Here is a 27,034-nt window from a genome sequence, read left to right as displayed (position 1 = left end):
TCAGTCTGCCTACCCTTGATGTCATTGCTTACCTGCCATGGGGGTGTGGCCCTGCCCAGGGCCATATAAAAGAACAGACCCTCTGCGAGGCCTCTCTTTTACCCCTCTAGCCCCTTCTCTCTCTCTCTCTCTCTCTCTCTCTCTCTCTCTCTCTCTCTCCTCTCCTCTCCTCTCCTCTGCTCCTCTTATTTTTCCTCTGTCTCTGTCTCCCTCTTTCTCTCTGGGGTACCCCTTCTCTTTTCTTCTCCCCCCCATGCTCACTTAATAAACTTCATATAATATAATATCTGTTGCCTGGCATCTTATTATCTTATCATCTTATTTTCTTCTTATTAATCCTAACACCAGGGACCTAATCAATACCTAAAGGTCAGGAGATTCCCCGAGGAACCCCTTGTCCCTAGTCCCAGAAAGCATCACAGCCATTCTGCCTCTAGTCCCCAAGTGCAGACAAGGATAGAGTGGGGGCAGCTTTGCTCCGGCCAGATTCAGCTCTGCTGCCATCCTGTGTGGGTCTCTCTCTCTCTCCAGCTGTTTTCTTTTCAGATGTAGAGTTCAAAAGAACAGCAGATCCAGGCGTGGACAGCCACAGGAAACAAGACTGACAGGTTGCATCCTGTCTGCTCAGCCAGCGCCTGCAGGGCATTGCACTGCTTACCTCTCCCTGCTGGGTCGCTGGGAGGAGATCTCTCTAGTTCTGGTTCCTTAGGCCTCAAATGCCAGTGTGTCCTGGAAACAGTGGCTGCAGGAGAGGCTAGGCCAACTCAGGAGCAGGAGGGAACAGCCTGGTTTAATTAGAGCTTTAAAAATGCTCCTAAGAAAGCCAATTCAGACGTTTCTAAGCCCTGGGGGGAGAGGGGGTGCGGGACAGGCCTGGCCGTAATAATAATAATAACAACATTTGCATGGAGATTTTATTTACAAAGCACTTTCTCAGGAGGAGGGGAGGCTCCGGGGTGGCCCAGTGAATTCCTAGCTGGGAGGTCACCCTCCATCCAAGTTTACCATTGTGATTGCCTGCAGGGTAAACAAAGGGCCCTTCTTTCAACAGTTTCTTCTGCCCTTCATTCCTTTTTACCCTCTTCTAGGAAGAGCACACTTGGGGTTTATCTAGAAAAGAGGCTCAGAGGGCCTTGTTGGGAAGGAGAGTGGCTGGGACCTAATGCAGTAAGCGTTCCTCTGCCTCATGCCCTCTGACAACCCCACCCCTACCCCACACTGGGGCAGAACCCAGCATTGCCATAGTAGGTTAGTGCCAGCGTGTCCCTTGCTCACTTGTGCCTACGTCCCCACATAGACAATGGGAGCCCTGGTTTGGCAATGGCTATGTTTGGTGAGATGCAGAGATAAGCAGGTGTGGGTCTTTGTCAATCCCTCCCCACCTGAGGATGGGTATTGTGTGAACAGTGTGGGAGTGTGGGGCCCTGGGGTGCCTGCACCTGCATGGGTGGGAGGGCTGAGACAACTGTGGGGGCCTCTGTGGTACACCCCGTCAGAAAGCCACATGCAGTCACCTGGCCACTGGCACGCTGAAGGAAGAGATGATCTGAGTGAGAGGGGCCCAGTACCAGATCGGGCCCCTTAAAGTGCTTGATGGGCTATATAGGAGCCACCTGCAGGGGCTCTAGAAGCTTGGCGCTATTCTCACCGGAGCCCGGAGATGGAGGAGGTCATTGCAGGGCTGGAAGGCTTCACCTTTGCCTTCGAGCAGGATGTGGAATTGCAGAAGGGCACTGGGCTCCTGCCTTTCCAGGGCATGAACAGTGAGTGGCGGTGGCACGGCTCCCCTGGGCCCTGCTCCTGCAGGAGCTGTCCTCTCTGACTTCCAAGCCTATGTATCTCCTATATGGCTTCAGGGTAGCTCACTGTCCAGGAGAGAAAGGCAGATTTCAGAACTCCTCTCTGGCCGCCAGAGTTCCCCTCCTGTCTCAGAGACGGGCTGAGTTTAAGTGTAATTTAGAGGCTGGCTCTGGAAAGGGGGGTGGGAGGAGGGCTTTTGAAGAGGGGACCTTTGACTCACAGCCCAGAGACAAGTGACAGCTGCTTTTGATAGCAGACTGTGGCCAGCAAGAGACTTGAGATGGAGGATTGCTGAGCTCCAGGCCAACCTGGGCTACAGAGTGAGACCTCCTCGTCTGTAAACATTTGAGAAAAGGAACAGGAAAAAAAAAACAAAAACAAAAACAAAACCAAAAAACAAAAATTCAAAGACTGAGGGCCGGGCATGGTGGCGCACGCCTTTAATCCCAGCACTCGGGAGGCAGAGGCAGGCAGATCCTTGTGAGTTCGAGGCCAGCCTGGTCTAAGAAGTGAGTCCAGGATGGCCAAGGCTACACAGAGAAACCCTCTCGAAAAACAAAAAAACAAAACAAACAAACAAACAAAAATTCAAAGACTGGTGGGGATGGGGGCACCCAGATCCAAGCCTATAGGAGGCTTAGGTGAGACTTATTGGGGAGGCCCTTCAGGTCCCCCGGGGAAAGGGAGCCCAGCTCTGGGAAAGCCATGTTCTCTTCTGTTTCCTTCTCTAGAGTCCAGCTCTGCCATGTGCAACTTCTTCACCAAAGGGCTCTGTGAGAAGGGTGAGTGAGTCAGGCGGGGGTGGGGGGGAGAAGACAGGGGGGGTGTAGGGGGGCGGGGGATGAGGGTTGGGGAGAGGGGGGTTGCTGGGCAGGGCCTGGAATGGCTGTGTGGAGCATGCTGGGTTCAAGAAGAGCCTAGGGTAGAGTGTGAGCTTGGCCCCTGGGCTGGGGCAGGACTCAGCTCTACCCTGAACAAGAAGGTAGATCCTTGTAGTTGGCATAACAAAGGTTGTGTTTTATTACGCCTGTGGTCTCCACACAAGGCTCACGCACTAAATACCTAACTGCGGTCCTAAGCCTATCTGCCCCCAAGGCCTCTCTTAGCTGAAGGTTGGGTCCAGACTCTTTAACAGAAATCTCTGATTTGAGGGTCAGGATCCTGGAGGAGACTCTCCAGCTGCAGGGCAGATCAAAGTGACGTCTCTCCAGATGTGCAGAGCAGCACCTTTCTCTTGGTCTCTGCTTATATACTGTGCAGTGGGGTGGGGGTGGGGGGTAGGAGGGGTGTCACGGCATTCTGGGACTGTGGTTATCTTGAGTGAGTGATTTCCCTTGGTTCTGGTTATCAGGTGCAGCCTTGGGTGTAGTGGTGTTGCTGACTGAACTATTTTTTCATGTTTAAAAGGCATTTTTTACTGTGCTCATTACAGCCTTATAAGAGGAAGAGTAGCCTGCGGGGCAGGGAGCCAACACACTGGCATTTGTACAAGGCATTGGGACTACCTGGAAGGGGTTATTCCCTTCTTTAAAATTTTTTTTTACAGTTAGGCACAGTGCGCATACCTGTAATCTTGGCACTTGGGGAGGCATAGGCATGTGGATCTCTGTGAGTTCGAGGCCAGCTTGGTCTACAAAGCAAGTCCAGGATAGCCAAGGCTATGCAGAGGAACCCTCTCTCAAAAAACTACACAAGATTTTCTGTCTTTCTTTCTTTCTTTCTTTCTTTCTTTCTTTTGGCTTTTCGAGACAGGGTTTCTCTGTAGCCTTGACTGTCCTGGACTCACTTTGTAGACCAGGCTGGCCTCGAACTCACAGTGATCCGCCTGCCTCTGCCTCCCAAGTGCCGGGATGAAAAGCGTGCACCACCACTGCCCAGCTACAAAAAAAAATTTAATGTGTACTTATATGTGGGTAAAGGAGTCATTCCCTTCTTTTTTTAAATTTGTTTTTGTTTTTGTTTTTCGAGACAGGTCATTCCCTTCTTTAAACAATTTTTTTTAATTACATGCATCTGTGCGTGGTTATACAAACGTGGTGCATATGTCTTTGGAAACCAGAATTCTTGGATACATCTAGAACTATGGCTGTGAGCTGCCTACTGTGGATAGGTGCTGGGAATCAAACTCAGGTCCTCTGGGAGAACAGTCAGTGTTCTTAACCACTGAGCCATCTCTCCAGCTCCAACACCCTCTTCTTGATGCAGCTCGTGATGGGGCAGGGCTTTGGTCTGAATTCTCAGGAGGCTTCAGTCCATCTCGTTCTAAGCCCTCCTTTTCCCCAGCCGGCTTCCTTCCCCTCGAATCACCATGGAAACTGGTCAATCATCCTAGCTATTTCTTCTGCCCTCAGGTAGCCTCTTGAGTGATGGTCACAGCTGCTTGACCATCTCCCTCGAAAGTCCCTCCCCCAAGTGCAGCCTGACTTACCCCCAGGCTTCTTGCCTTCTCTTCTGGGTTGGGAGCCATTTTGAGGTTCCTCCAATAGAATCATACAGTTGTCTAAATACCTTCCCCCTAACCGGAGGGTTTTCCATTGCAAGCCTGCCTATGGATCCAGGTGAGGCAATTCCTAGAGGGCCTGCCTGTTCCTAAAGCCAGGAGGCAAAGCAGAGACAACCTGGGGCCTTTTTGTCCCCTTCTGGATAATTGGATGAGAAAAGAAGGAGTTTACTGGACAATCAGAACCTTCCAGGTCCATTACAGACCGAGTGAGCCACAGCTCAGAGAGAGGAAGCTGCTGTTGAGGAAGGCCACAGCACCAGGGATGGTCAGGAGAGGGCTGCCGGTAGGGTGGGGGAAGCGGTCACTCAAAGATGACATTCTGGTCACATATGAAACAAGTCCTCCTTACACGTGGCCCTCTCTTCTGGTGGCAGTGTCTGCTGAATGAGGAGACTGACGTGGTCCGTCCATTGTTAGAGTCGCCTGTTTTGTGGCTGTGTTGTTCTTAATATTTGAAGCCATGAGCTCAGGCTGAGATGCTCCATGAGCAGAGCGCTTGCCTGTGCCTCCCGGCATGTGCATGCGTGCATGAACTGAGCGTGGTGATGAGTGACTGCAGTCTCAGCACTCAGCCCGTGCCCCCCAGCATGCGCATGCGTACATGAATGGGGCATGGTGATAAGTGCCTGCAGTCTCAGCAGTCAGGAGCTGGAGGAGTCTAAAGTCATTCTTGGCCACACAGTGAGTTTGAGACCAGCCTGGTACATGAGACCCAGTTTCAATAACTAAGAGCAAGCTGGGCACGGTGGCACACGTCCTTAATCCCAGCACTTGGGAGGCAGAGGCAGGCGATCACTGTGAGTTCGAGGCCAGCCTGGTCTACAATAGTCTAGGACAGCCAGGGCTGTTACACACAGAAACCCTGTCTTGAAAAACTTAAAACAAAACAAAACAAAACACACACACACACACACACACACACACACACACACACACACACACCCCTAAGAGCAATAACTCAGCAGTTAAAGGTACTTGCTCCTCTTGCAGAGGACCCTGATTCAGTTCCCAGCACCTACCTGGCAGCTCACAACAATCTATAGCTCCAGTTCTAGGGGATCCAATGCCTCTTCTGATGTCTGACAGCTCCTGAATACACAACATCACAACATGTACATACATAATTACAGGCATATGCACAGAAACACATAAAAATGAATTTAAAAAGATTTATTTTTAATTATATATATAGTGCTCTGCCTGCATGTACACTTGCATGCCAGAAGCGGGCATTAGATCACATTATAAATGATTGTGAGCCACCTTGTGGTTGCTGGGAATTGAACTCATGATCTCTGGAAGAGCAGCCAGTGCTTTTAACCACTGAACCATCTCTCCAGCCCTAAATGTAGTTGTTGTCGTTTTAATAAGGAAGAAACAAATCCAGAACAACATTTCTCTCCTTGTAAAAGTCATGAACTTGAGGCAGAGGCAGGCAGATCGCTGTGAGTTCGAGGCCAGCCTGGTCAACAAAGTGAGTCCAGGATGGCCAAGGCTACACAGAGAAACCCTGTCTCAAAAAACAAACAAACAAAAAACAAAACAAAACAAAAAAAAGTCATGAACTCAACAAGCCCTTAATGTACGCTAAGAGCTGGGCTGGGTGTGAGGTGACCGTGCTGCATGGGAAAGGCAGCCTGGAGGTTCCTTGGGGTTTGGCTCTGGGAGAGAGAGGGGCCCACTGACTGTTACAATGTCCTCTTCCTCAGTGTGGTCCTCTGACCTGTGTTCTAGCCCTTCCTAGGTTGTGTCCAGGTGATGGGACACAGACATGACAGAGGCAGGGAAGGGGTAGCCTCCCAGGCCCTGGGGAACTCCTCCAGGTGGGTTGGGTGAGGCCTACAGCAGGTGTCATATTCCGAAGGGATGCGGTGCCCGCTTCGCCATGAGAAGGGTGAGAAGATAGTGGTGTGCAAACACTGGCTTCGAGGGCTCTGCCGAAAGGGTGACTGCTGCAACTTCCTGCACCAGTATGACCACAGCAGGATGCCCGTGTGCTACTTCCACTCAAAGTTCGGTAATGCCCTGCCTGGTTTGTGGGGTGATGGAGGGCTTTTGGGTGGGGGTAGAAGTGTAACTTGGACCTGGAAGTAGGGTATGCCCCAGACTGAGCCCAAGCTACCTGCTTCTCTGAACTCTAAGAAGATAAGGACCAAGGCTGGGGACAGTGTGGCACTAGGGAGGCTGCAGCAGGAAAATCAGGGATTCAAGGCCAGGTTCAGCTACAGAGAAGTTCAAGGGCATCTAGACTACATGGGACCTTGTCTGAAAACAACAAAAATAAAAAATAGGGTTCAGGTGTGATGGCACACACCTTGAATCCCAGCACTCAGGAGGCAGAGACAAGCAGATCTCTGTGAGTTTGAAGCCATAAGTTTCCGGCCCTCCAGGGTTACAGTGAATCCCTGTCTCAAAAATAAGCCAATAAGCCAGGCGTGGTGGCAGGGGCGCATGCCTTTAATCCCAGTATTTGGGGAAGCAGAGGCAGGCAGATCTCTGTGAGTTGAAGACAGCCTGGTCTATAAAGCAAGTCCAGGACAGTCAAGGCTACACAGAGAAACCCTGTCTTGAAAAACAACACAACACAAAACAAAACCCAACCAAACGAAACCAAAACAAAAATAAGCCAATAAGGGGCTGGAGAGGTGGTTCAGTGGTTAGGAGCACTTGATGATCTGATGTCCTCTTCTGGACTCCTCGGACACTAGGTCATACATGGTACAGACACAAACATGCAGGCAAAACGTCTATACACATAAAATAAAAATAGGCAAGTCTTTAAGAAACAAGCAAACGAAGGACGCAGAGCCAAAGCTGTTAGTGTCAGTGCAGCAGTTACCTCAAAGGGAAAGGAATGCTGTTCCCACTTCGGCCTGCTAATCCACACACACCCAGATGACTGTGGGGGAACGAACCACCCCTCAGTCCCTCCTGGGCCCAGGCCAGGCCTCCCCAAATGAGATGCATTTGGAAGCTGCACTCAGCATGGGCACGGCACCCACACCCTGTCTCCTTCCTGCTCTCCTGCTATTTCTAAGGTTTATTTTAGATGAAAATGTCACGTTACCTCCCAAAGGGGAAAGCCTGCATCACTTGTTGGAATGAGAAGGCCACTGTTCAGAAGTCTGGGCCCTAAAATAATTTTGTGTGGTCAGGTCTGCTCTAGCCTTCTTTGGGCCTTGTGTCCTTCTTGGTCACTCAAGGGGCTATTTAGGGACAGCTAGAGCCACCTTTCTCCTCACTGAAAGATGGAGCCTGTGACTGTGCTACCTTTGCAGTGACAATCTACTACAGCTTGGTATTTGTTTTTTTGTTTTGGGTGTTTTGTTTTTGTTTTTGTTTTTTCAGGACAGGGTTTCTCTGTGTAGCCTTGGCTGTCCTGGACCAGGCTGGCCTCAAAGTCACAGGGATTCACCTGCCTCTGCCTCCCGAGTGCTGGCATTAAAGGCGTGCACCACCACTGCCCGGCTACAGCTTGGTGTTTGATAAGCTCCGTGGGGCCTGGGATTGTCTAGTCCAGCGGTTTCCAAATTGAGGGGCTGGGGGAGGGGAGGGAAGGAGGGAGAATGCTGGATTTCCAGGTCCACCCCTCATTCAAGAGACTTGTAGGTAGTTACTAATGATGGGAGGGCTCCTGGGGACCTTGAAGGGGGCAAAGTCTTTCCTGGGGTAGGGAAAGGTCATCCCAGTCTCCCAGTCCAGCCTTCCAGACTGCCTGCTCTAGGAAGCCAAGGCCGGTGGCAGTTCATGAGGGCTGCCTGAATGTCCTTCTAGAACAAAAGGACACTGTTTATCTGGAGGCTGGTCCCCTTAAGTCACTGCCTAAATCATTTGCACTTAGAAATGTTCCTTTACTCCTCAATCCTGGGTTTCTTTCTTTTCTTTTTTCTCTTTTCATTTCTTTTCAAGACAGGGTCTCTCTATGTTAACCTCGGCTGTTTTGGATGTGCTTTGTAGACCAGGCTGGCCTTGAACTCACATCAATCCACCTACCTCTGCATGCACCACCATGTCTGGCAATCCTGGGTTTCTTGGTTTGATGATCGGCTGTGGTACTAGATTCGGGAATGGAGCTATTTTTGCCTGCAACTAATTCATTAGGCATAGGTGTGCAAACACGTGATGTGACACATAGCCAAATGTGTTGCTCGTAACAGTGAGTGAATATGTCTACAGAAAAATCATTATGTGCTAGGTGCGGTGGTGTATGCCTTTAATTCCAGAACTCAGTGGAACAGAGAGAGGTGGGTGGATCTCTGTGAGTTTAAGGCTAGACTGGTCTATGCAGAATTTCAAGCCAGCTGGATTTACATAGTCAGACCCTGTTTTTAAAAAAAAATTGCCAGGCGTGGTGGCGCACACCTTTAATCCCACCACTCAGGAGGCAGAGGCAGGTGGATTGCTGTGAGTTTGAGGCCAGCCTGCTCTACAAAGTGAGTCCAGGACAGCCAAGGCTACACAGAGAAACCCTGTCAAGAAACAAAACAAAACAAAACAAAAAAACCATATATGTGGTGTGTGTATGTGTGTGTGTTAGCATTTCTCATTCTATTTAGTCACGCTCTTCTTTTGAGATAGGGTCTCACTATGTCACCCTGGCTGGCCTGAAACTTGCTATATAGTCTAGGGTGGCCCCAAACTCAAGAGATTTGTTCGCCTCTGCCTCCCAAGTGCTGGGACTAGACACTCTAGAGGAGTGTGCCACCAATGCCCTGCTTCAGTGTGTCTACTGAAAAACATTGCTGGACTGCAGGTGATCTTGGGAGATGTACAGAAGCTGACCAGCCATCAGGGACCAACGCCACGGAGCTGTCATAGTGGTGGGCTGAGACTTTGTAAAGATGCATTGTTTCAGGGTCAGTTAGCTCCTGTAGCGCATGCTCTGTAAGCAAGCTCTACAAACTCATGGGCACACACACTGTTGAGGCCTGGGAGGCGGAAAGTGCATTTGGTTAGAGCTTGAAAGGAGGAAGGGCAGTTTCAAAAGACAGTTTCTAGGATGGAGTGTTGCTGCCACCTTCTGGCCAGGAGCAGGTAGAGCAACATGAAGCCCGGATGGGCAAACAAGAGGCCCGTTTTGAGTCCTGAGGAGATTCAAAACCAAGGAACAGCATTCTGCCAATTTGGCTTAGGATATGCCAGTCAGCTCTTTTGCTGTGAAGAGGCTGAGTGAACAGATGTGGTACTTGCCTCTCATGGAGGGCTAACACCCACATTTGTGAAATGGCAGGGCTGGGGAGGAGTAAACAGAACTGTGTTTTGCAGAAAGCAACTCTCTGGCAGATTTTATGAAGTTTGTGTTATCTCCAAAGAGTAGAGTTGTAGGCTTTTATGGAGGGTGAAAGTGGAGATGTTCGCAGATTCCCACAGGAAGGAGACAGGTCAGGTCATGATCTTCTATCTTCCTCAGATCTGCCTAGGTGAAGTCTAAGTGCCCTGCACAGCAGTTGCAGACAGCCTGTGCCTCCAAGCCTGCTAACCTGTGGAAATGCAGCTGACCAAGACAGTTTAACACATAGACACAGCACAGCCCAGGCTCACAGCTAATGTAGTTCCTCTGAAAGGTACCCAGTGGCCCAACTGGAAGTTCTACTCTGTCCTTGGTATTATCTCCAAAAACACCTCTGCCCCTCCTGGGGCTCTGCAAACTGTGGAGGGTTCCTAGTGGAGATGACCAGAGGCTAACTGCCCCCTCCAAGGGCAGAGGTCATCTCCAGAGATGATGATAAGCAGAGGACAGGCCAGTGGATTCCATGTTAGGCAGGCTCACTGTGAATAAGAGTGGGGATGCGGAAGTGGCCATTAGGGCCAACCTGCTTGTATACAAAGAGCGATGGGCTTTTCAGGTAACTGCAGCAACAAGGAATGCCCCTTCCTCCACGAGAAGCCAGCTCCTGAGCCCCAGGACTGCCCTTGGTATGACCAAGGGTTCTGCAAGGAAGGTGAGAGCATGGTGGACAGGGATGCGATGCGCTGAGGGGTGTGGGGGTTCTAGAGATGCTCAGCAGGCAAGGAGTAATATCCCATGAATTGTGCCCTCTGGATACCCCAGTGGGAAGCCTTTCTGAGGCTGTCCCAGGCTTGTGTGCAGCCTGGTGTGGGGGCACAACAGGATTCCCAGGAAAGGCTGTGGATTCACAGCCCAGCCTTCTCTGCGGGTGGATGTGGGACCTTGCCTGAGAAGCCTACCAGAAAGTCTAGTCTGTGAGAGCCACAGCTCTCAGGTCTTAAAAGCCACTTAAGTTCTACTCTTTCCCCTGCTCCCAGGCAAATTTAGAAGGCAGGGTTCCCACGAGTCCCCCGGCCTTAGGATCCTGTGTCTCCCATATGTCTCTTGCTGAGATTTTTAGCACTGGGTTGGGAAAAGTGGCTTAAGCATGCTCTCACTCACTGGTACCTTCAGTGTTCCGGGCCCAAGGCCTGGAGCATGAACCGTTTGTGCTTTACCACTGAGTCACATGACCAGCTCTTACCTGAGCCATGGTTTCTGCCCCATCTGTCTCCTGGCTTCAGAGACACCGATGGCAGGATGGCGTATTCACCTCATTTCCAGTGGGGAGCCTACCACAGCCCACGCCTTTCCTCACGAGTTATTTTGTGTACATTTCCTCCTCTGGATGAAGCAGACTCTCTTGACCATTGGCTCTTTGTCTAGTAGGTCCCCTGTGTAAATACCGCCATGTCCAACAAGTAATGTGTCCCAACTACTTCACCGGCTTCTGCCCCAAGGGACCTAAGTGCCAATTTGGACAGTAAGTATGACCTCTTTATTCCCCAGCCCACTGGAGTGCTGGGCCCTACCTTCTGTGTTGAGACCCTTCTGTACTCTCTTTTGCCCTGCGTGGGAGATGGTCTCCCTAGTGATTATCATTGCATTCCTGCTCCACCCAGGGGGTCTGGGTACTATTTGGCTGGGTGGGTGCCAGCCTTCCCTGTTAACATGTACTTACAATGGGACAGGTGTGTGCCTCTCACAGGCAGTTCTAAACATGGATAGAAACATTTCCTGTCACTACAGCTCTATGCAGTGCTTACTGTATTTTTCGGACCATAAGACACACTTTTTATTCCCAAAATTAGGGTGCACCTTATGGTCTGATTGCTGTTTTTTTTTTTTTTTTTTTTTTTTTTAAACTGTTTTTCTTGTTTTTTTTTTTTTTTTTTTTTTTTTTTTTGGTTTTTCGAGACAGGGTTTCTCTGTGTAGCCTTGGCCATCCTGGACTCATTTTGTAGACCAGCTGGCCTCGAACTCACAGTGATCCGCCTGCCTCTGCCTCCCGAGTGCTGGGATTAAAGGCGTGCGCCACCGCGCCCGGCTTTGTTTTTCTTGTTTTACTGCTCTAAAAACTGGGTATGTCTTATGGTCAGTGGGTCTTATAGTCCAAAAAATACCATAGCGGGAAGGCTTCCCTGGGGGCTCTGGACTGGGAAGAGCAAGCTGGTGCTGAGCTGGGATAGAAGGCTACAGATGCTAACACATGCGCACAGCTCAACTCCCACCCTCACCTCCTGCCACCAATCCTATGCCTTCCTCTCATCCCTCAGCCCCAAGATGAGTCCTGTACTTCACCCCAGTAATGGGAAGGTAAGTGCAGCACTTGGGGTGCCCACATAGTTTCTCTCTCTTTTGGCTCCCATGCCTGTCTGCGCTTCCTAGTACTGTACTATTCTCAGAGACCCCACTCTTTCATGGCTGAGTCCGACGCTGTAGAAGGCACGTGGTCACGTGTGGGGGCACCTGCATACAGTAGGTCCTTGCAGTCTCCCCCACCCTCTGTCAGCTCTGCAGCTGCTAGAACACCTGGGGGCCTTCCTCTGCTTCAGTTGGGTAGCACAGGGGTGGTTTCCTTTCTTTGCTTGTTGTTATTTTGTTTATTTGTGTATATATGTGGATACATACATGCCACAGTGAATGTGTGGAAGTCAGAGGACAACGTGGTGCATCTCTCCTACCATCTGGGTCCTGAGGGTAGAACACAGGCCGTCAGGCTTGGCCGTGGCCACTTTTACCAAGGGAGCCATCTTGCCATCCCACAGGAGTGGTCTTCACTGACAGAAATTCAGGACTTGTGGTCCAAAGCCCGACAATTCATAGATTTTCCTGGTTCCTAGGGAGACACACAGTATACCCCCCCACCCACCCCCACCTCTGTTACAAGCATCAGTGAGAACAAACATCAAGGGTCAGCAGGTCAGGCCCAGCCAGTCAGGCTTCTCCATCTCCACTCAGTGAAAGCCAAGCTCACTGTAGCTAGGCTACCCGATAAGATGCCCAGACTCCTAATGCTTGTTCCCTCCCTCGCTCCCTCCCTCCCTCCGTCTTTCTGTTTTGAAAGATAGAGTCTCACTATTTAGCTCTGGTTGAGGCCTGCCTGGCCTGGGACTAGCTATGTAAACTAGGCTGGGCTCAAATCCAAAGATCTACCCGCCTCTGCCTCCCTGGTGCTGGGCTTAGAGGTGTGGGCCACCACTCCTGGGTAATGACTTTCTGTAACTAGAGAGATGAGGACAGTTGGGAAGAGGCTATGGGGAGGACTGGAGAGAAGGGTCAGTGGTTTCAGAGTGCATACTGCTTTTACAGAGGACCCCAGTTTAGCTCCCAGCACCCAGGGGGTCTGATTCCTCTGGCCTCTGTGGGCACCCGCATGCACGTGCACATACTGGCCCCTGTCTGTCCCCCACCCCCACCCCCGCCATACACACACTTAATTCAAAAACCAAAGAAATCTCAAACAAGGTTGGAGGGAAATGAGAAGACTATCGGGTGACCTGGGATGGTCCTTCAAGGGCTCGAGGGGCTTTATAGGAGCAGCCTCAGCACGTGCACACACATTGCCTGTTATGCTTTGAACGTGTTAGGATCACCAACTCACTCGGCTCCAGGCTGCACTTCCTCAGAATAGTAGTGTTGGGTGGGGCCTAGTGGGGGTCTCTAGATCATGGCAGTGGAGCATCCTCTTGGGGCTAGAGCCTGGTGAAAACAGTGGTTATGAAGAGTTGGGCTTTCCTGGCTTCCTGCCTCACCTCGGGACCTGTCTGTACAGCCCTGCTGCTCACTGGTCACTTGGAGCAGCACAAGGGCCTGCTTAGAAGCCAAGCGGACACACCTTCTAGGTGTTAGGCCCTAGCCTCCAGAGATATGAACTCAACAAACCTCATTTCTTCTTCTTTTTTTTTAAAGCTTAAAAAAAAAAAGATTTATTTATTCTATGTATATGAGTGCTCTGTCTGCACGTATACCTGCATGCCAGAAGAGGGCACCAGACGTCAGAGTAGATGGTTGTGAGCCACCACATGGTTGTCAGGAATTGAACCCAGTACCTCTCTAATTGCAGACAGTGCTCTTAACTGCTGAGCCACCTCTCCAGCCCCCAAACCTCTTTCCTTTATAAGCTATGGAATAACTTCTTTCAAAGGCATGGTTTTGGTAATTTTAACTGTTAATAGCACTGGGCGAGTGGACACAGGAGGTTCGGGTCGAGGCCACCCTTGGCTACATCTTGAGTTGGAAGCCAGCCAGAGTTACATGGGACACTATCTCAAAAAATAAAAGTGTGTGTGTGTGTGTGTGTGTGTGATAAAGACATGTCATATGAAATTCTCAAAGAGCTAATTAAAAATATATTGAAAACAGCAAAACAAAGCAACCCTCCGCAGCAATCTCTCATGTCAAAATATAAAAACCAAACACTCCTGTAAATAGGGGTATTTAGGTGACCATGTCTACACAGAGTCTCATCATGACTGCACTCTATCTGCAGCTTGTCAACCAGTCTTGGGATTCAACTACTCCAGCTTCTACTGGCAACACTGTAGCGAGGCCCTTACCAGGCAAAGCCCATGGTCCCCCATCAGAAGAGGTGGAGCCTGCTTCCGGCCTGCAGCTCTAGGGCCCAAGCTGCACCAGAGGTAGGTGAAGAGTGCACAGGGTAGGAAAAGCTATTTGCTGTGCTGAGGGCAGGAGCGGAGAGCTGAGCACCTAGTTGGAGACAATGACTCTGCATCTGAAGCAGATGAGGATGCCATGCTGGGGTCCAGACATGTGACCTGAGAGCAGGGAGGGTGGGGAGGTGCGTGCCTGTAATCCCAGCATGCAGCAGGCTGGGGGACTGCCTCGAGTAAGGCACATTTCATCTACATAGTGAGCTCCAAGCCTAACAGGGTGACATAGTGAGATCTGCTGTCTCAAAAGAAAACTCATCTGCTGGGCGTGATGGGGTACATCCTAGGTCCCAGCCCTGAGGGGGCAGAGGCAGGTGGAGCTCCGTCTGTGAGGTGGAGGTCAGCCCGGTCTACAGAGTGAGTTCCAGATAAACTAGAGCTGCACAGTGAGACCCTGTCTCAAGATAAATATTAAAAAAACAAAACAAAAAAAACCCCATACTTTTAGGACGTAGCCTACAGTCTATCCTGAACTGTGATTTCTCTCTTTAAGCAAACAAAGGGCTGGGGCTACTGTTCAGTTGGTAGAATCCTTGCCTGGCGTGTATCAAGGGTTTGATTCCTAGCATCTGGCTTCATGGTGCATGCCTGTTAGCATTCAAAATGGAGGCAGAAGGCTCAGAAGTTCAAACTCATCCCTGGCTGGATACAGAGGCAAGCCTGGGCTGCACAAGACCTGGTTTCACAAGAAAATAGTTACATCAGAATGCTAGGTAAGAGGGCAGAACCTTTTTTTTTTTTTTTTTTTTTTTTTTTTTTTTTTTTTTTTTTTTTATGTTTGGCTTTATAAACCTTTGAAAACCCAGAACCTCCTTCTCGGAAATATGGGAGCTGAGCGTGAACTCAGGTCTCTCTTTTGGGTCCAGATCTTGTTCTTTTCCCAGGATGGTCTCAAACTATTGCATTTATGAGTTCTCCTATCTCAACTGCCCTGATCAAGATCCTCGTGAGGCTGGAGAAACCAGTAAATTCTTTAGAAAACCAGCCTGCGGTTCCTGGGACTAGCAGGGACTTTTCTTTTGAGAATCTATAAAAAAAAGTATGACTTTAGCCAGGTAGTGGTGATGCATGACTTTAATCCCAGCACTTGGGAGGCAGAGGTAGCCGGATCTCTGTGAGTTCCAGGCCAGATGGGTCTACAAAGTGAGTCCAGCCAAGGTCACACCGAGAAACCCTGTCTCAAAACAAAACAAAACAAAACAAAACAAAAAAAAACAAACCAAACCCAAACCAAAAGGCATGACCTTAGCTTTCTCTTTTTTTCTTCCTACCCTAGGCCACCATGCCAGTGAAGTAAGCTCTACCAGTTGGTGTCATCAAAACCTAGCCTGTAGTGAGGTAACTGGAAAGTTCTCCTAGTGAAGGCTCCATGGCCTCACCAGGGAAATCTGCACCAGTGGTCCAGTGAGTCCCATCACCCCAGTGAGATACAAGATGTGTAAACAGCCTACTGTATCTGGCTTATTTCCACTTTGAACAAGATGTCAAAACCACAACAGGACTAGAGGTTGGCTGACTGTGGGAGGGGAGGAGTCACTCACAAACCAGTAGAACAGAAGTGTCTGTGAAACGGAGAACTCTATCAGGTCAGTCACGTTCAGCATCTGTGCTCCTGCAGGCTGCTCTGGCTTAAAGGCTTTTAGCTTAACAACTGCTTACCTGTAGGGCTTATTTAGAGAATATGTTGTGTCTTACCATTTTTGATGCTATGACAAAATATCCCACTCACAGAGGGTTTATTTTGGCTCAGGGTTTGAAAGGCCATAGTCCATTATGGCAGGGAAACCATGGTAGGAGTGTGAACTGGCTGGTAGCATTGAATCCATTCAAGGAAGCCGAGAAAAAGGGATCAACCTCTTTCTTGATTTTTTTCCTTTGAAAAGCCAGTCTGGGGTCCCAGGACACGGAGATGATGTCACCCACCCATACTGGGGCCTGTCTTCTCTACTCAGTTAAATCTCTCTGGAGATCACCTTCACAGACACAGCCAGAGGTGTCTCTCCTAGGGGACTGCAGCCAAGCTGCCTCTGGGGGATTAGGCAGTGGACATACAGATGAGGCATTCATATCCTGATGAGGTAAGGGAGTGACCAGGAGAGTTGCCTACGACTATGCAGACTTGCTACTTAATCCACTGGGGAGGTGGGGGCAGCTAGGTGGATTTCATAGTACAGAAAAAGGCAGCCTGCAGAAAGACTAGGTTGAGCATGGTTGTCCGGCCTCCTTCAGCATGGCGACTCTGCTGAGGCAATGCGTTAACACAGGCCCAAGGAGCCGGTGGGTTCCAACAACCGCTTCAGACCACCCTAAGATGCTATGTGACAGCTCTCGGTGGGAAACGGCCTTACCTCCCCCAGACTGCTTCCTCACTCTAGAACACCAGCAGCCACGCCACACGGCTGGTAAGATGACAGAGTGCATGTAAGAGAACGCTGCACGACACCTGGCACCAGCACACACCCAAATCTTAAGCTGGTCCAAGTGTGGCCCTGTGCTGGTTTGAATGAGAACGGCCCACAGAGGCCCACGGAGATGAAAGCTTGGCCAGCCTAGTTTGTGAACGTGTTTGGGAAGGATTAGGTGTTGCCTTGTTGGAGGAGGTGTGTCCTTAGGGTGGGCTTTGGGGTTTCATCAGCCCATACCATTCCCAGTTAGCTCTTCCTCTCTGCCTCATGGCTGTTGTCTCAAGGTTTAAGCTCCCAGCTACTGCTCCAGCTTCGTGGCTTCACGGCCATCTGCCTGCTGCCATAATCCTTGCTGTGATGGTCCTGGCTTACCCTGTAAGCCCCCATAAGCTCTTTCTTCTGTAAGTTGCCCTGGTCATTGTGTCTTAATACAGCCCAGTCTTACTTAGAAAATAAGACAGTTCCCATGAGGCCTCCCTTTTTGCATTGAACAGCCACACATCTTTGCAGGAAAGGTCAAATCTGTCCCAATTTAGAGTTCAGCAAGGAAGCCCAGGGAACCTACACCACCTGCCCTGAGGTGCCACCAACCACTTCTCTGAGTGTGGAAGAGGTGAATGATCTTTTCAGAGGCTTTTTTAAAAAAATGTTTTTATTATGAATTGTGATGTATGACTTTCTCATTAAATGTAAGATAGCATCTGAATAATACAATAAATGACATTTTGCTTTCTCGATACTAGGTTTCAATTAGGCCAGGCTGTCCTCAATCTCTGTTTATTGCTAAAGTGACCTTGTCTCCAATTCCCAAGTGACAGCCACATAGCCAGTCCACTGCAGGTATTTTTGTGATACTACAGAACTAACCCCGTGGGGCATTCCCAGGGCCTCATGCATGCTAGGGAGATGCTATCATCTCACAACTACACCTCAGGCCCCGATTTCGTGTGTGTGTGTGTGTACATGCATACCCCTTCTAGTGGTGGTCAGAGAACAGCATGTGTGAGTTTGTCATCTCCCTCTACCATGTGGGTCCTGGGGAACCAAACTCTAAAGTTATTTTTGTGTGTGTTTTGCTTGCATGTGGAGCATGTGCATGCCTAGTGCCCTTAGAGTTCAGAAACGGGTGTCAGATCTTCTAGAACTGGAATTACAGATGGTTGTGAGCTTCCGTGTGGGTGCTGGAAATGGAACCCAGGTGTACCCCAAGAGCGACAAGTGCTCTTAACAGCTGAGCCATCCTGTAGCCCCTATTTTCAATAACTAAATATTTTTGTGTTATTAGAAAAAACGGTTTTCTGTGAACCTGAGTGCAGGCATTATGGGTCTATGTCACCACACCTGGGTGAGTTTTAACTACTGACACTGACCAAAGTCAAACAAACCCTTATGAACACAGGCTCTTGTCTTCATCCTTTGCCTGGTTACACGACACCCTTCGGGACTTGAAGGCTCATTCAATGAGTGCCACTTCTAACCTGAACGTTAAAGTACCAGAGAATTCCACTTACCACAGTAAGTGGAAAAATGCTCTCCTTACCGAGTGGCATAAGCCCTTGGTAAGAGCTCAGGCAACAAACTTTCCTTATGGGCTACCTCTATATTTTCGTATTAAGGGGGTGGCTGGTGGCTCTCAAGGTACAACACAGAGCATCTGAGAAAAAAAGTGTTTTGTGCTGCATTGTTTTATGTCAACCTGACACAGTTAGACTCATCAAAGAAGGAACCTTTTTTGTTTGTTTTTATTTTTTTGAGACAGGGTTTCTCTGTGTAGCCTTGACTGTCCTGGACTCGCTTTGTAGACCAGGCTAGCCTCGAACTCACAGCGATCCGCCTGCCTCTGCGTCCCAAATGCTGGGATTAAAGCCTTGTGCCACCATGCATGGATCAAAGAAGGAACCTTAATTGAGAAAAAAACGCCCCATAAGATCTGGCTGTAGGCAAGCCTGTAAGGCATTTTCTTGATTAGTGATTGATGGGGAGCGGCCCAGCCCATTGTGGGTGATGTCATCCCTAGGCTGGTGGTCCTGATTCAATAAGAAAGCAGGCTGAGCAAGTCATAGGGAACAAGGCAGTAAGCAGCACCCCTCCATGGCCTCTGCATCAACCCCTGCCTTGCTTGAGTTCCTGTCCAGACTTCCGTCAGTGATGAACAGTGGTGCGGAAGCAAGACTTAACACCTGTAATCCTAGCGCTCTGTGGCCAGCCAGGGCTTCAGTGGGACCCCGTCTAAAGAAAAAAATGCACAGTGTCCTGACTTTACTCTTTTCCACCCTCCCAGCAGTCAAGACCTACAGCTTGCCTGCTCCATCTCTTCACTGAAACTCCAATAAAACTGTATTCCAGCTTAAGGAAAAAAGGAGAAAGAAAACTGATGTCAGTAGTTTTATTACTTGCACCCTCCGTGACCCTGTACATATTAAGTATTTTCTCTGTTGTGCAGTTGTCTCTGTCACACTCTCGTGGCTCCCAGACGTGCTCAACATTACTTACGCCAGCGCTGCAGCTCTTGGAACAAACGGAGACAAATATGAGGACCTGGGAGGACATGTCTTACTGGCTATTTCTTATTTTTTGCTTTGATAAATTATTTTTAAAGTTATTATTATTATTTATTATTATTTTCTTTTAAAAACAAGGCTTCTCTGCATAGCCTTGGCTGTCCTGGACTGGACTCACTCTGTAGACCAGGCTGGCCTTGAACTCACATCAATCCGCCTGTCTCTGCCTCCCAAGTGCTGAGATTTAAGGCATGAACCACCTCGCCCAGCTTATATTTGTAAAATATATTTTTGTTTCATTGGCTTAAGTCTCCTTGGGCCTAAGAACATTTAGCTTTTATCTTTAGAGACTCAAGCTGACTCAGGGGTGGTGGCATACACCTGTCATGCTAGCACTCAGAGGCTGAGGAAGGAATGAGATCTTGCTCAGGGCCAGAGGCCAAGGCTGGAGTGCTGAGTGTGGGTGTAGCAGGGCCTGCACAGGGAGATGAAGGTGCTGTGTCTTACACACACGGACTCCTCTGTTTCTCTTGGCCTCTTTTTGAGGCAGAAAGTCCTTCTGTTCCACTGTGAAAAAGGGGTTCTCAGGCACCAAGGTGGGGCCCTTCCCCCTAGCAGGGAACACTTTAAAGCAGGAAAAACTCAAGCCCCCCAGTGCACCACTGATATCACCACTGGGCAGCTAGAGCACTCGTGTGAATAGAAGTCAAATATTTGTTTTTGTTTTTCGAGGCAGGGTTTCTCTGTGTAGCCTTGGCTGTCCTGGACTCGCTTTGTAGATTAGGCTGGCCTCGAACTCAGAGATCCGCCTGCCTCTGGCTCCTGAGTGCTGGGATTACTAAGTCAAATCTTGCAGAGAGCTTTATGGAAGCCACAGAGCCCCCAGCGACAGCTCACCCTTTAGGGCTCCTAGATCCTACCACTAGAGCCCAAAGGGAGGCTACAAGCCGCTTAAGCTATTGGTTACGCGGCAGCTTACTGAGATGCTTGAAGCTCCAGCTGCAGCACAGGATGAAGTACCCAGCGAAGAGCATTGTGAGGCGCCCGACCCCGCTCTTCTTTACGGTGGTGTTGCACCTCACCCAGCCTGTCCAGAGAGAGAGAGGCAAATCACATGGTCAGTGGCCAGGGAGTGTCCCAGTATGTGCACACCATTCAAGTACTCTGCTAGTCGGGGCAATAAACACTAACTCACAGACTTTACACGCCTACGTAAGTGTAGTCTATACACAGCTCAACAGAGTTAAGCTGTGGAGGACTTGATTCAAACCACTTGTTTCCACACTGGGAGCTGGGTTAAATTCTGGAGTGATTTAATCCCAGCACTCGGGAGGCAGAGGCAGGCGGATCGCTGTGAGTTCAAAGCCAGCCTGGTCTACAAAGTGAGTCCAGGATGGCCAAGGCTACACAGAGAAACCCTGTCTCGAAAACCAAAAAAAAAAAAAAAAAAAAAAAAAAAAAAAAAAAATTCTGGAGTGATGCAGATGAAAGCAATTAGTTAACTACTGCCTTGGCTGATCACTGTGGGGAGGGCCAGGGAGGGGAGGGCTGGGGACCGGTGGCAGGGGTTGATTTTAACAAGTGAAGTAATCGGCACAGCAAATGGGAGCTGCTGCCTTCTTTGGTGTTCTGAATGACAGCAGACTGGAAACAGGGAAGACAAGCACAGCCTAGACTGGAGAAACCTCTCCACATGCCTGGAGGCAGCAAGAGAACCCGACAGCCAGTAGCACCAGCCTCACCTTTGTGCACAGCTCCCAAGAGGCTCATTAGAGCGCAGCTGGAGGTTGTAAGCGCCAGGGGTTCCAAACTCCTGCTATCAGCCGAGCTCCGTCCCAACCAAGGAACTGCGGTTCCAAACAGAAGTCACTGTGACAGTTCACCTAGAATTACCCTTCCCCAGCAGGCGGCCGAATGTCCTTATGGCTAGGCCTCAGGAAAAGCACACCCTGACAGGCGGATCACTGAGCACCTCACTGGGCTGCAGTTAAACTGCACGCGGAAGTAAGGCCCGCCTCGGGTCAAAAGCTCTTCCTGACAGACCTTGCCCTGCCGTGAATGTCCAGCCAGCCCCCTGTGTGTGCCCGGGCCTAGCCAAGCCACCTTTCATCATCTGCTGAGAATTTAGGAAGGAGCAGGACTTTCGTTGAGCATCCTGAAGTGCGTGGTCCAAAGAGGTTAGATTCTGGACTGAAGAAAACCTGGACCATCTACATATGCGCAATCTTGGGCCCAGAACCCAGAACCAAATACATAATCTCTGTTCTCAGCTCCCTACCCGACTGGCGCCTGAGCCCAGGATCTTACATATGCTAAAAATGCATGCCCGCATGCCCTCTACCGCTGAGTTGCATCCATAGCCCCCCAAAACAGGTTTCAGATGAATTCGTTAGATGAACCCTGTTCAACACATTCTAAAGACTTTTGTGAGCCCGGGGACGATCAACACACATTAGAGGAGATAGCCCTCCTCCTTCTCAGTCATCTCTCCTCAGCATGCCTGGCCTATGGCCTCTGGTGAACTTTCCCATTTATACACGTGTAACAACTGGAGCCAGGAAAGATGGTACTTGCTTCTTTTTCATGTTTTCCCCCAAGTTCAAGCCAGACAGCTCATCTTTAGCACCTGTGACTTTCTGGTCTTGTTTTGGTTTGTCAGAGAAAGGGTAAATTAAGATAGACGGGGTTAGCAGGCACAGTAAAAGCTCCCGTGGATACAAAGATGCTCAAACGGCCATATTATATGACAATGAAAAACTACATCCTGGGGGCTTGGACAGAGGGCTCAGTGGTTAAGAGCACTCACTGCAGAAGACTCAGGTTTGGTTCCCAGCACCCATATAGTGGCTTACAACCATTTTAAAACCAATTCTTGGGGACTGGACACCCTTTTCTGGTTTCCATGGTGCACGTGGTGCACACAGCACATCAATTCATGTGAGTTCACACACATATACATTAAAAAGAAAATCTTAAAGACAAAACAAAATTATGGCTTCCAAGTAATTACATAGTACATATTTATGCAAGGCCAAAGTATCTCCAAACAAACAAACAAACAAACAGAAAGAACTCCGGGGGCTGGAGAGATGGCTGCAGTGGTAAGGAATGTAGACTGCTTCCCCAGAGGGCCTGGGTTCAGTTCCCAGCACCTACAACCAGCAGCTCACAACTACCTGTAACCCCAGTTGGAAGAGACCTGATGCCCTCTTCTGGCCTCCACTGGCACTACACTACACCCACATGCACATTTTTCCCGTGCCCCTGAAACGTACACGTACTCGCAAATAAAAAAGACAAATCATAAAGCCTTGAGGTGTAGCTCAACTCAAAGCACAAAGCCCAGCTGCAAGAAAACTGCCAGCTTTGGGCCAGGGCCTTGGCCGTGCAGAGACCCTTGTGGCACCTTGATTTCTCCAGGTAGATTTGGGGGGAACTTGATTTACACCAGAGAAATCTGAGCTGAGTCCATGGATGGCATACAGAGGACAGTCTCTGCACCCAGAGGCCTTTCTTCCGTACTTGCCACTCAGGAACACTGGACTCTTATCCCTTACAGCCTTCCCAGTGGATTTCACTGTGTATGTAGTCTCACTGGCTGTCCTGTAACTCATTCTGTAGACCAGGCTGGCCTTGAACTCAGGGAGCACCTGTCTAGGTGTGCACCACAGTGCCCCGCTAACCCACAGAATTATGTTATGCTTCTTCCCAGTATAGAAACTTAAGTGCTCTCAGGGGTGGGGTGGGGGGAGCAGCCTGACTGAGTCTAACCTTCAGGTCTGGATGGAGAAGGAATGTTACCATTGACCGGACCAAGAATTCTCTCTCATCAACTAAATCAAATGTGGTGCAGACTGCAGGTGAGAGTAAGTTAACTGAAAAAATGAGTAATTCTGACCGTCGTTTCAAAGGCACAGGACACTCTGGAGGGGCGGACGGCCCCTGCAAACGAGCTTGCTCACCTTTCCAGACACTCCCGCCCTGGGCAGCAGCAAGAGGACGAGTCTGAGGCACTGAGGTCCAAGGCTGAGGCCTCCTTGGCAACACCCCGAGTCCAACATAACCCAGATAGAGTTCTGGAAACCACTCCAGTCCCACAGCCCTGGGAGGAGCCTCTGGGTCAGCAGCAACAGGACTGAAGAGGGAGTTTTTGCAAACGGGGTACGGAGCTGAATATGATGCTGTGCGGTGGCTTGTCTGGACTGCGTGGGGATGGCGGAGAGGTGTGGGTTCCAGAACACTCCTTTCGCTTCCCACCAATAGCGTTATGGCAGGGACTTGACTCTGGTCACAGAGCTGGGCTTTCACAGCTAGAGAGGGGAGAGTCTCATGCCCTGATGCTGGGACAGAGAGAAGCTTACTCAGAGCTCCCTCTGGTGGAGCAGACACATTCAGCCGTGCTGGAGCAGCCTGCGGTTTCGCTTTTGTGGCTGAAGTGGGGTCCTTCCCACCGCGGCTCAAGCAAGCTCGTTCCTGTGCCTGTGTGGCAGGCTGCCTGTTGTCAGGATTTTCCTTGCTCTGGCACAACTCTATTCCAAGGCCAAGTTCCTGGTGCTCTCTAACCCGAGCATTACCCAGTGGGACAGTGCGAAGGCCCAAGAGGACTGATTCTGACTTCTGGGTTTCGGTGCTGCCAGGGTGGGGAGACACTCCTGAGAGGTGGTCTCCATCTAGGGAACTGCTCTCCGTGCTTAACACTGGGGGTCCTCTCTGAACCCCAAGGCTGCCACTCTTTGGAGAATGACAGTTACTAGTAGACATATCTAGTAATTTTGCCAGATGCTTCTGTCTCTGGGGATCAACTGTGCCCAATCTGAGACTGGTGCAAGTGGCTGGCTGTGCATGCAGCTGAGCTGATGAATGTTTTCCATCTTGGATAGATAAAAAAGGATCCCCTGAGCTGACTAGTGAAGCTGCCTCCATCTCTGAAGGACGGCGGGGACTTCCCTTGGACTTTGACTCATCTCTGGTAAGCTCTCTCATGGGAGAGGTGGCGTCTGACACAGGGGACTGTGGAGCCACCTTTCGCTTGGCATGTCCGAGTGCTGGGAAACACAATTGATTTTGATCTGTGGTTTCTCCTCCTGCCTTTGATGCACCTCTTTCGGAGACCCGCACTGGTAGTGGAGAGCTCGCAGCTGCCCATTCTGATCTGCTATTTTCTGATTTCACCTTTGTTTCTGCACTCTCTGTCTTTAGCTCGTTCTCTTTGGCTTTGGCTAAGTCTTTGGTAGGGCTCTTCTCTTTTTTAGCTTTACGTGGAAGTGTAGCTGGCTTGGACTGATACAGCTTTCGGTCAGCAGATATGGGCGCTCCTGCCATCTTACAGTGAGGCAAGTGGGATTTTAATCGCTTAAATGGCTTCTGACAATAAGGACACACCTCCGTCCTGGGCCTGGCATCACCCATGCTGTTCCTGGAGGGTACAGGTGAGAGACAATGAGAAAGAAAAGATTTTATGCACAAATTTTAACTTTTTCTTTTGTTTTTTTGAGACAGGGTTTCTCTGTGTAGCCTTGGCTGTCCTGGATTCACTTTGTAGACCAGGCTGGCCTTGAACTCACAGTGATCTGCCAGCCTCTGCCTCCCTGCTGAGATTAAAGGCACGTGCCACCACGCCTGGTGCAATAGGTGCTCTTAAAAGTCCAGTTCCTTTTTTTTTTTCTTTTAAAGATTTACTTATTTATTATGTATACAATGCTCTGCATGCATATACACCTGCAGGCCAGAAGAGGGCACCAGATCTCATTGTAGATGACTGTGAGCCACCATGTGGTTGCTGGAAACTGAACTCAAGACCTCTGGAAGAGCAGACAGTGCTCTTCCCTCTCAGCCATCCCTCCAGCAACCGCCCCTCCCCTTTAATGTTTAAAGATTTCTAAACAGTTTCATTAAACTCTTGTAGCCTCCACTTGGCATAAATTACAAAGTTGAGTTCTGGATGACATTTTAAATGTCTTCTCCTTTGGCTAAGGTTAAGTTTACTAGACTTAAGTCTTCTGGTTTTGTTTTGTTGTTGTTTTGGGTGGGGTTTGAATGAAAACAAAGAAATAAAAATGAAAGGAATGAAAAAAAAAAAGGAATGGCTATGACCCATATAAACACCTAGGCATGGTGGAGAAGAGAGCTTATTATAGATATATGGGAGAGCATAGCCAGGGACTGACACATCTGTGAGAGTCCAAGTGGTCCTGACCCTGAGCCAGGGAGAGGGGAACCAATACAGCAGCCAGGAGGCCAAAGGTACAAAAAGGGGGTTGGTAACCAAAATGCTGGAAGAACCTCTGGAGGAAGGGCAGTGCACTCTGGGCTGGAGACTCAGGGTAGAGGGTGGCCTGTGCCAGCCCACTGTAACTGGCAGGGCATGAGGGATGCTGGGAGAACCTGTTGGCCAGGCCCACTTTGATATGTTAAATAGGCACCTCACTGGCTTGTCCTGGGTTTGACATGTAACATGGTTTTTGTTGGGTTTCCTTGAGGTGATCTCATTATGTAGTTCTGGCTGTCCTGGAATTCACTTTGTCGAGCAGGCTGCATAGTGAATTTGAGGCTAGTTTGGGCTGCAAACAAGCAAACAAAGTTAAAAAGTGATTGTTCCCAGGTATGGTATAGGAGAAAGTTTACTGTAGATAAACGGGAGAGCAGAGCTGAAGGCAGGGACATCCGTGAAGTCCAGAGTGAACATGACCCCAGAGGTGGGCCTCGTGAGAAGAGAGGGGAGGGGAGAAGAGAGAGCCAGCAGAGTAAAGGGCAGACAAGAGGACCTCATAACCAAAATGGCTGGAGAGTATGTATCTCGGGGGTGTGGTATACCAGCCATACCTAGTAGGGACTGAGGGATGCTGGGAGAACCTGGCAGCCAGGCTCACTTTGATATGTTAAACAGGCACCTTAGCCATTTGTCCAGGGTTTGAGATCAACCACTTGTAACTCTAGTTTGGGGGGGAATCTGGTGTCCTCTGACATGTTGGGGCGCTGTGTGTACACAGTATAATTAAACCCATATAAACAAACTCATGCAGGCACCCATACATACACAGTGAAAAGATAAAAGGAGCCATCAGGTGGGTGTCCCTCCCTTGGAGCCTCTCCCACTCTCAGGAATTTTTTCAATAACGCACAGCCGCTCTTATTGAGCCTGACCTTCAGAGACGGAATGCGGAAGGGTAAGGACATTCATGTGGGCTGCAAAACTGGTTAGGACAGTTTCTAAAGTCACATGAGCAAGATTCACCGGGGTGTAAGGGCTCCTGAGCACTCTAGCAGCCAGGGATGTGGCTCGCCTGGCAAGTACAAAGCCCTGGGTTCCAACCCCAGCACCGCATACAACCTGATGCTGTAGCAGACATTCATAATCCCAAAACTGAGGCTAGCCTGGGGTTCATGAGATCCTGTCTCCAAAGAACTAAAGGGGGTGCGGGAAGGGTTTCCCCTAACTCAGGAGAAATGAATTTGAGTCTCTGCTAATATTAATATTAACAATATGCATATATAAAAAAGCAGAAATGTACAGAAGTAAATGAGCCCCAATTTTTAAGTTTTAAATTGTAAATTAGTGTGTTACTGTGTACATATAAATTTGCACATTATTAATTGCTTAGTTTGAAATTTTTGATAAGTGGATATAATGTAAAAATATTTTCAAACATTTATGCTACCCATCATTTATCTCCTTGTTATTTTCTGGAGTTGGAAAAGGAGACTGTTTACTTCCATTGCTCAGCTGGGAGCTATTTTCCCCTGCTACATTTTTTTTTTTTTTAAAGATTTCAAAGGCCAGGGAACATATCTACCTCAGGGATCAGCTACTTTCTCAAAATCTAGTATCACACAGCATAGTGTGCGTCCCTGAATGGTCTGAGGTAGCTTCAGCCTGGGAAAAG

The 27,034-nt window shown here is 49.4% G+C and overlaps 2 protein-coding genes across 3 annotated transcripts; one reads left to right on the top strand and one right to left on the bottom strand.

Annotated features, from left to right (window-relative positions):
• Window positions 1–1,660: 1,660 nt before the first annotated feature.
• Window positions 1,661–14,193, top strand: Cpsf4l (cleavage and polyadenylation specific factor 4 like). Of its 2 annotated transcripts, none has more exons than XM_051158988.1 (7): window positions 1,661–1,763; window positions 2,532–2,582; window positions 6,168–6,320; window positions 10,150–10,245; window positions 10,962–11,055; window positions 11,849–11,894; window positions 14,065–14,193. In XM_051158988.1, the coding sequence occupies exons 1-7, from the start codon at window positions 1,661–1,663 to the stop codon at window positions 14,191–14,193; spliced, it is 672 nt and encodes a 223-aa protein (XP_051014945.1). The 2 variants fall into 2 exon arrangements, with proteins under 2 accessions (XP_051014945.1, XP_051014944.1); XM_051158987.1 differs by having other exon boundaries at window positions 10,959–11,055.
• Window positions 14,194–18,946: 4,753 nt separating this feature from the next.
• On the bottom strand, window positions 18,947–24,560 carry C16H17orf80 (chromosome 16 C17orf80 homolog). Its single transcript, XM_051158986.1, has 4 exons — window positions 23,114–24,560; window positions 20,894–20,998; window positions 20,131–20,238; window positions 18,947–19,158 (listed from the first exon to the last, which is right to left on the bottom strand). The coding sequence occupies exons 1-4, from the start codon at window positions 24,558–24,560 to the stop codon at window positions 19,136–19,138; spliced, it is 1,683 nt and encodes a 560-aa protein (XP_051014943.1). The 3' UTR covers window positions 18,947–19,135.
• Between the last annotated feature and the right edge of the window lie 2,474 nt (window positions 24,561–27,034).

This window comes from Acomys russatus, chromosome 16 (genome assembly GCF_903995435.1).
Source record: "Acomys russatus chromosome 16, mAcoRus1.1, whole genome shotgun sequence".
NCBI lineage: Eukaryota > Metazoa > Chordata > Mammalia > Rodentia > Muridae > Acomys > Acomys russatus.
Note: the sequence above shows the minus strand (reverse complement) of the source record. Positions and strands in the feature narration are given on the sequence as shown.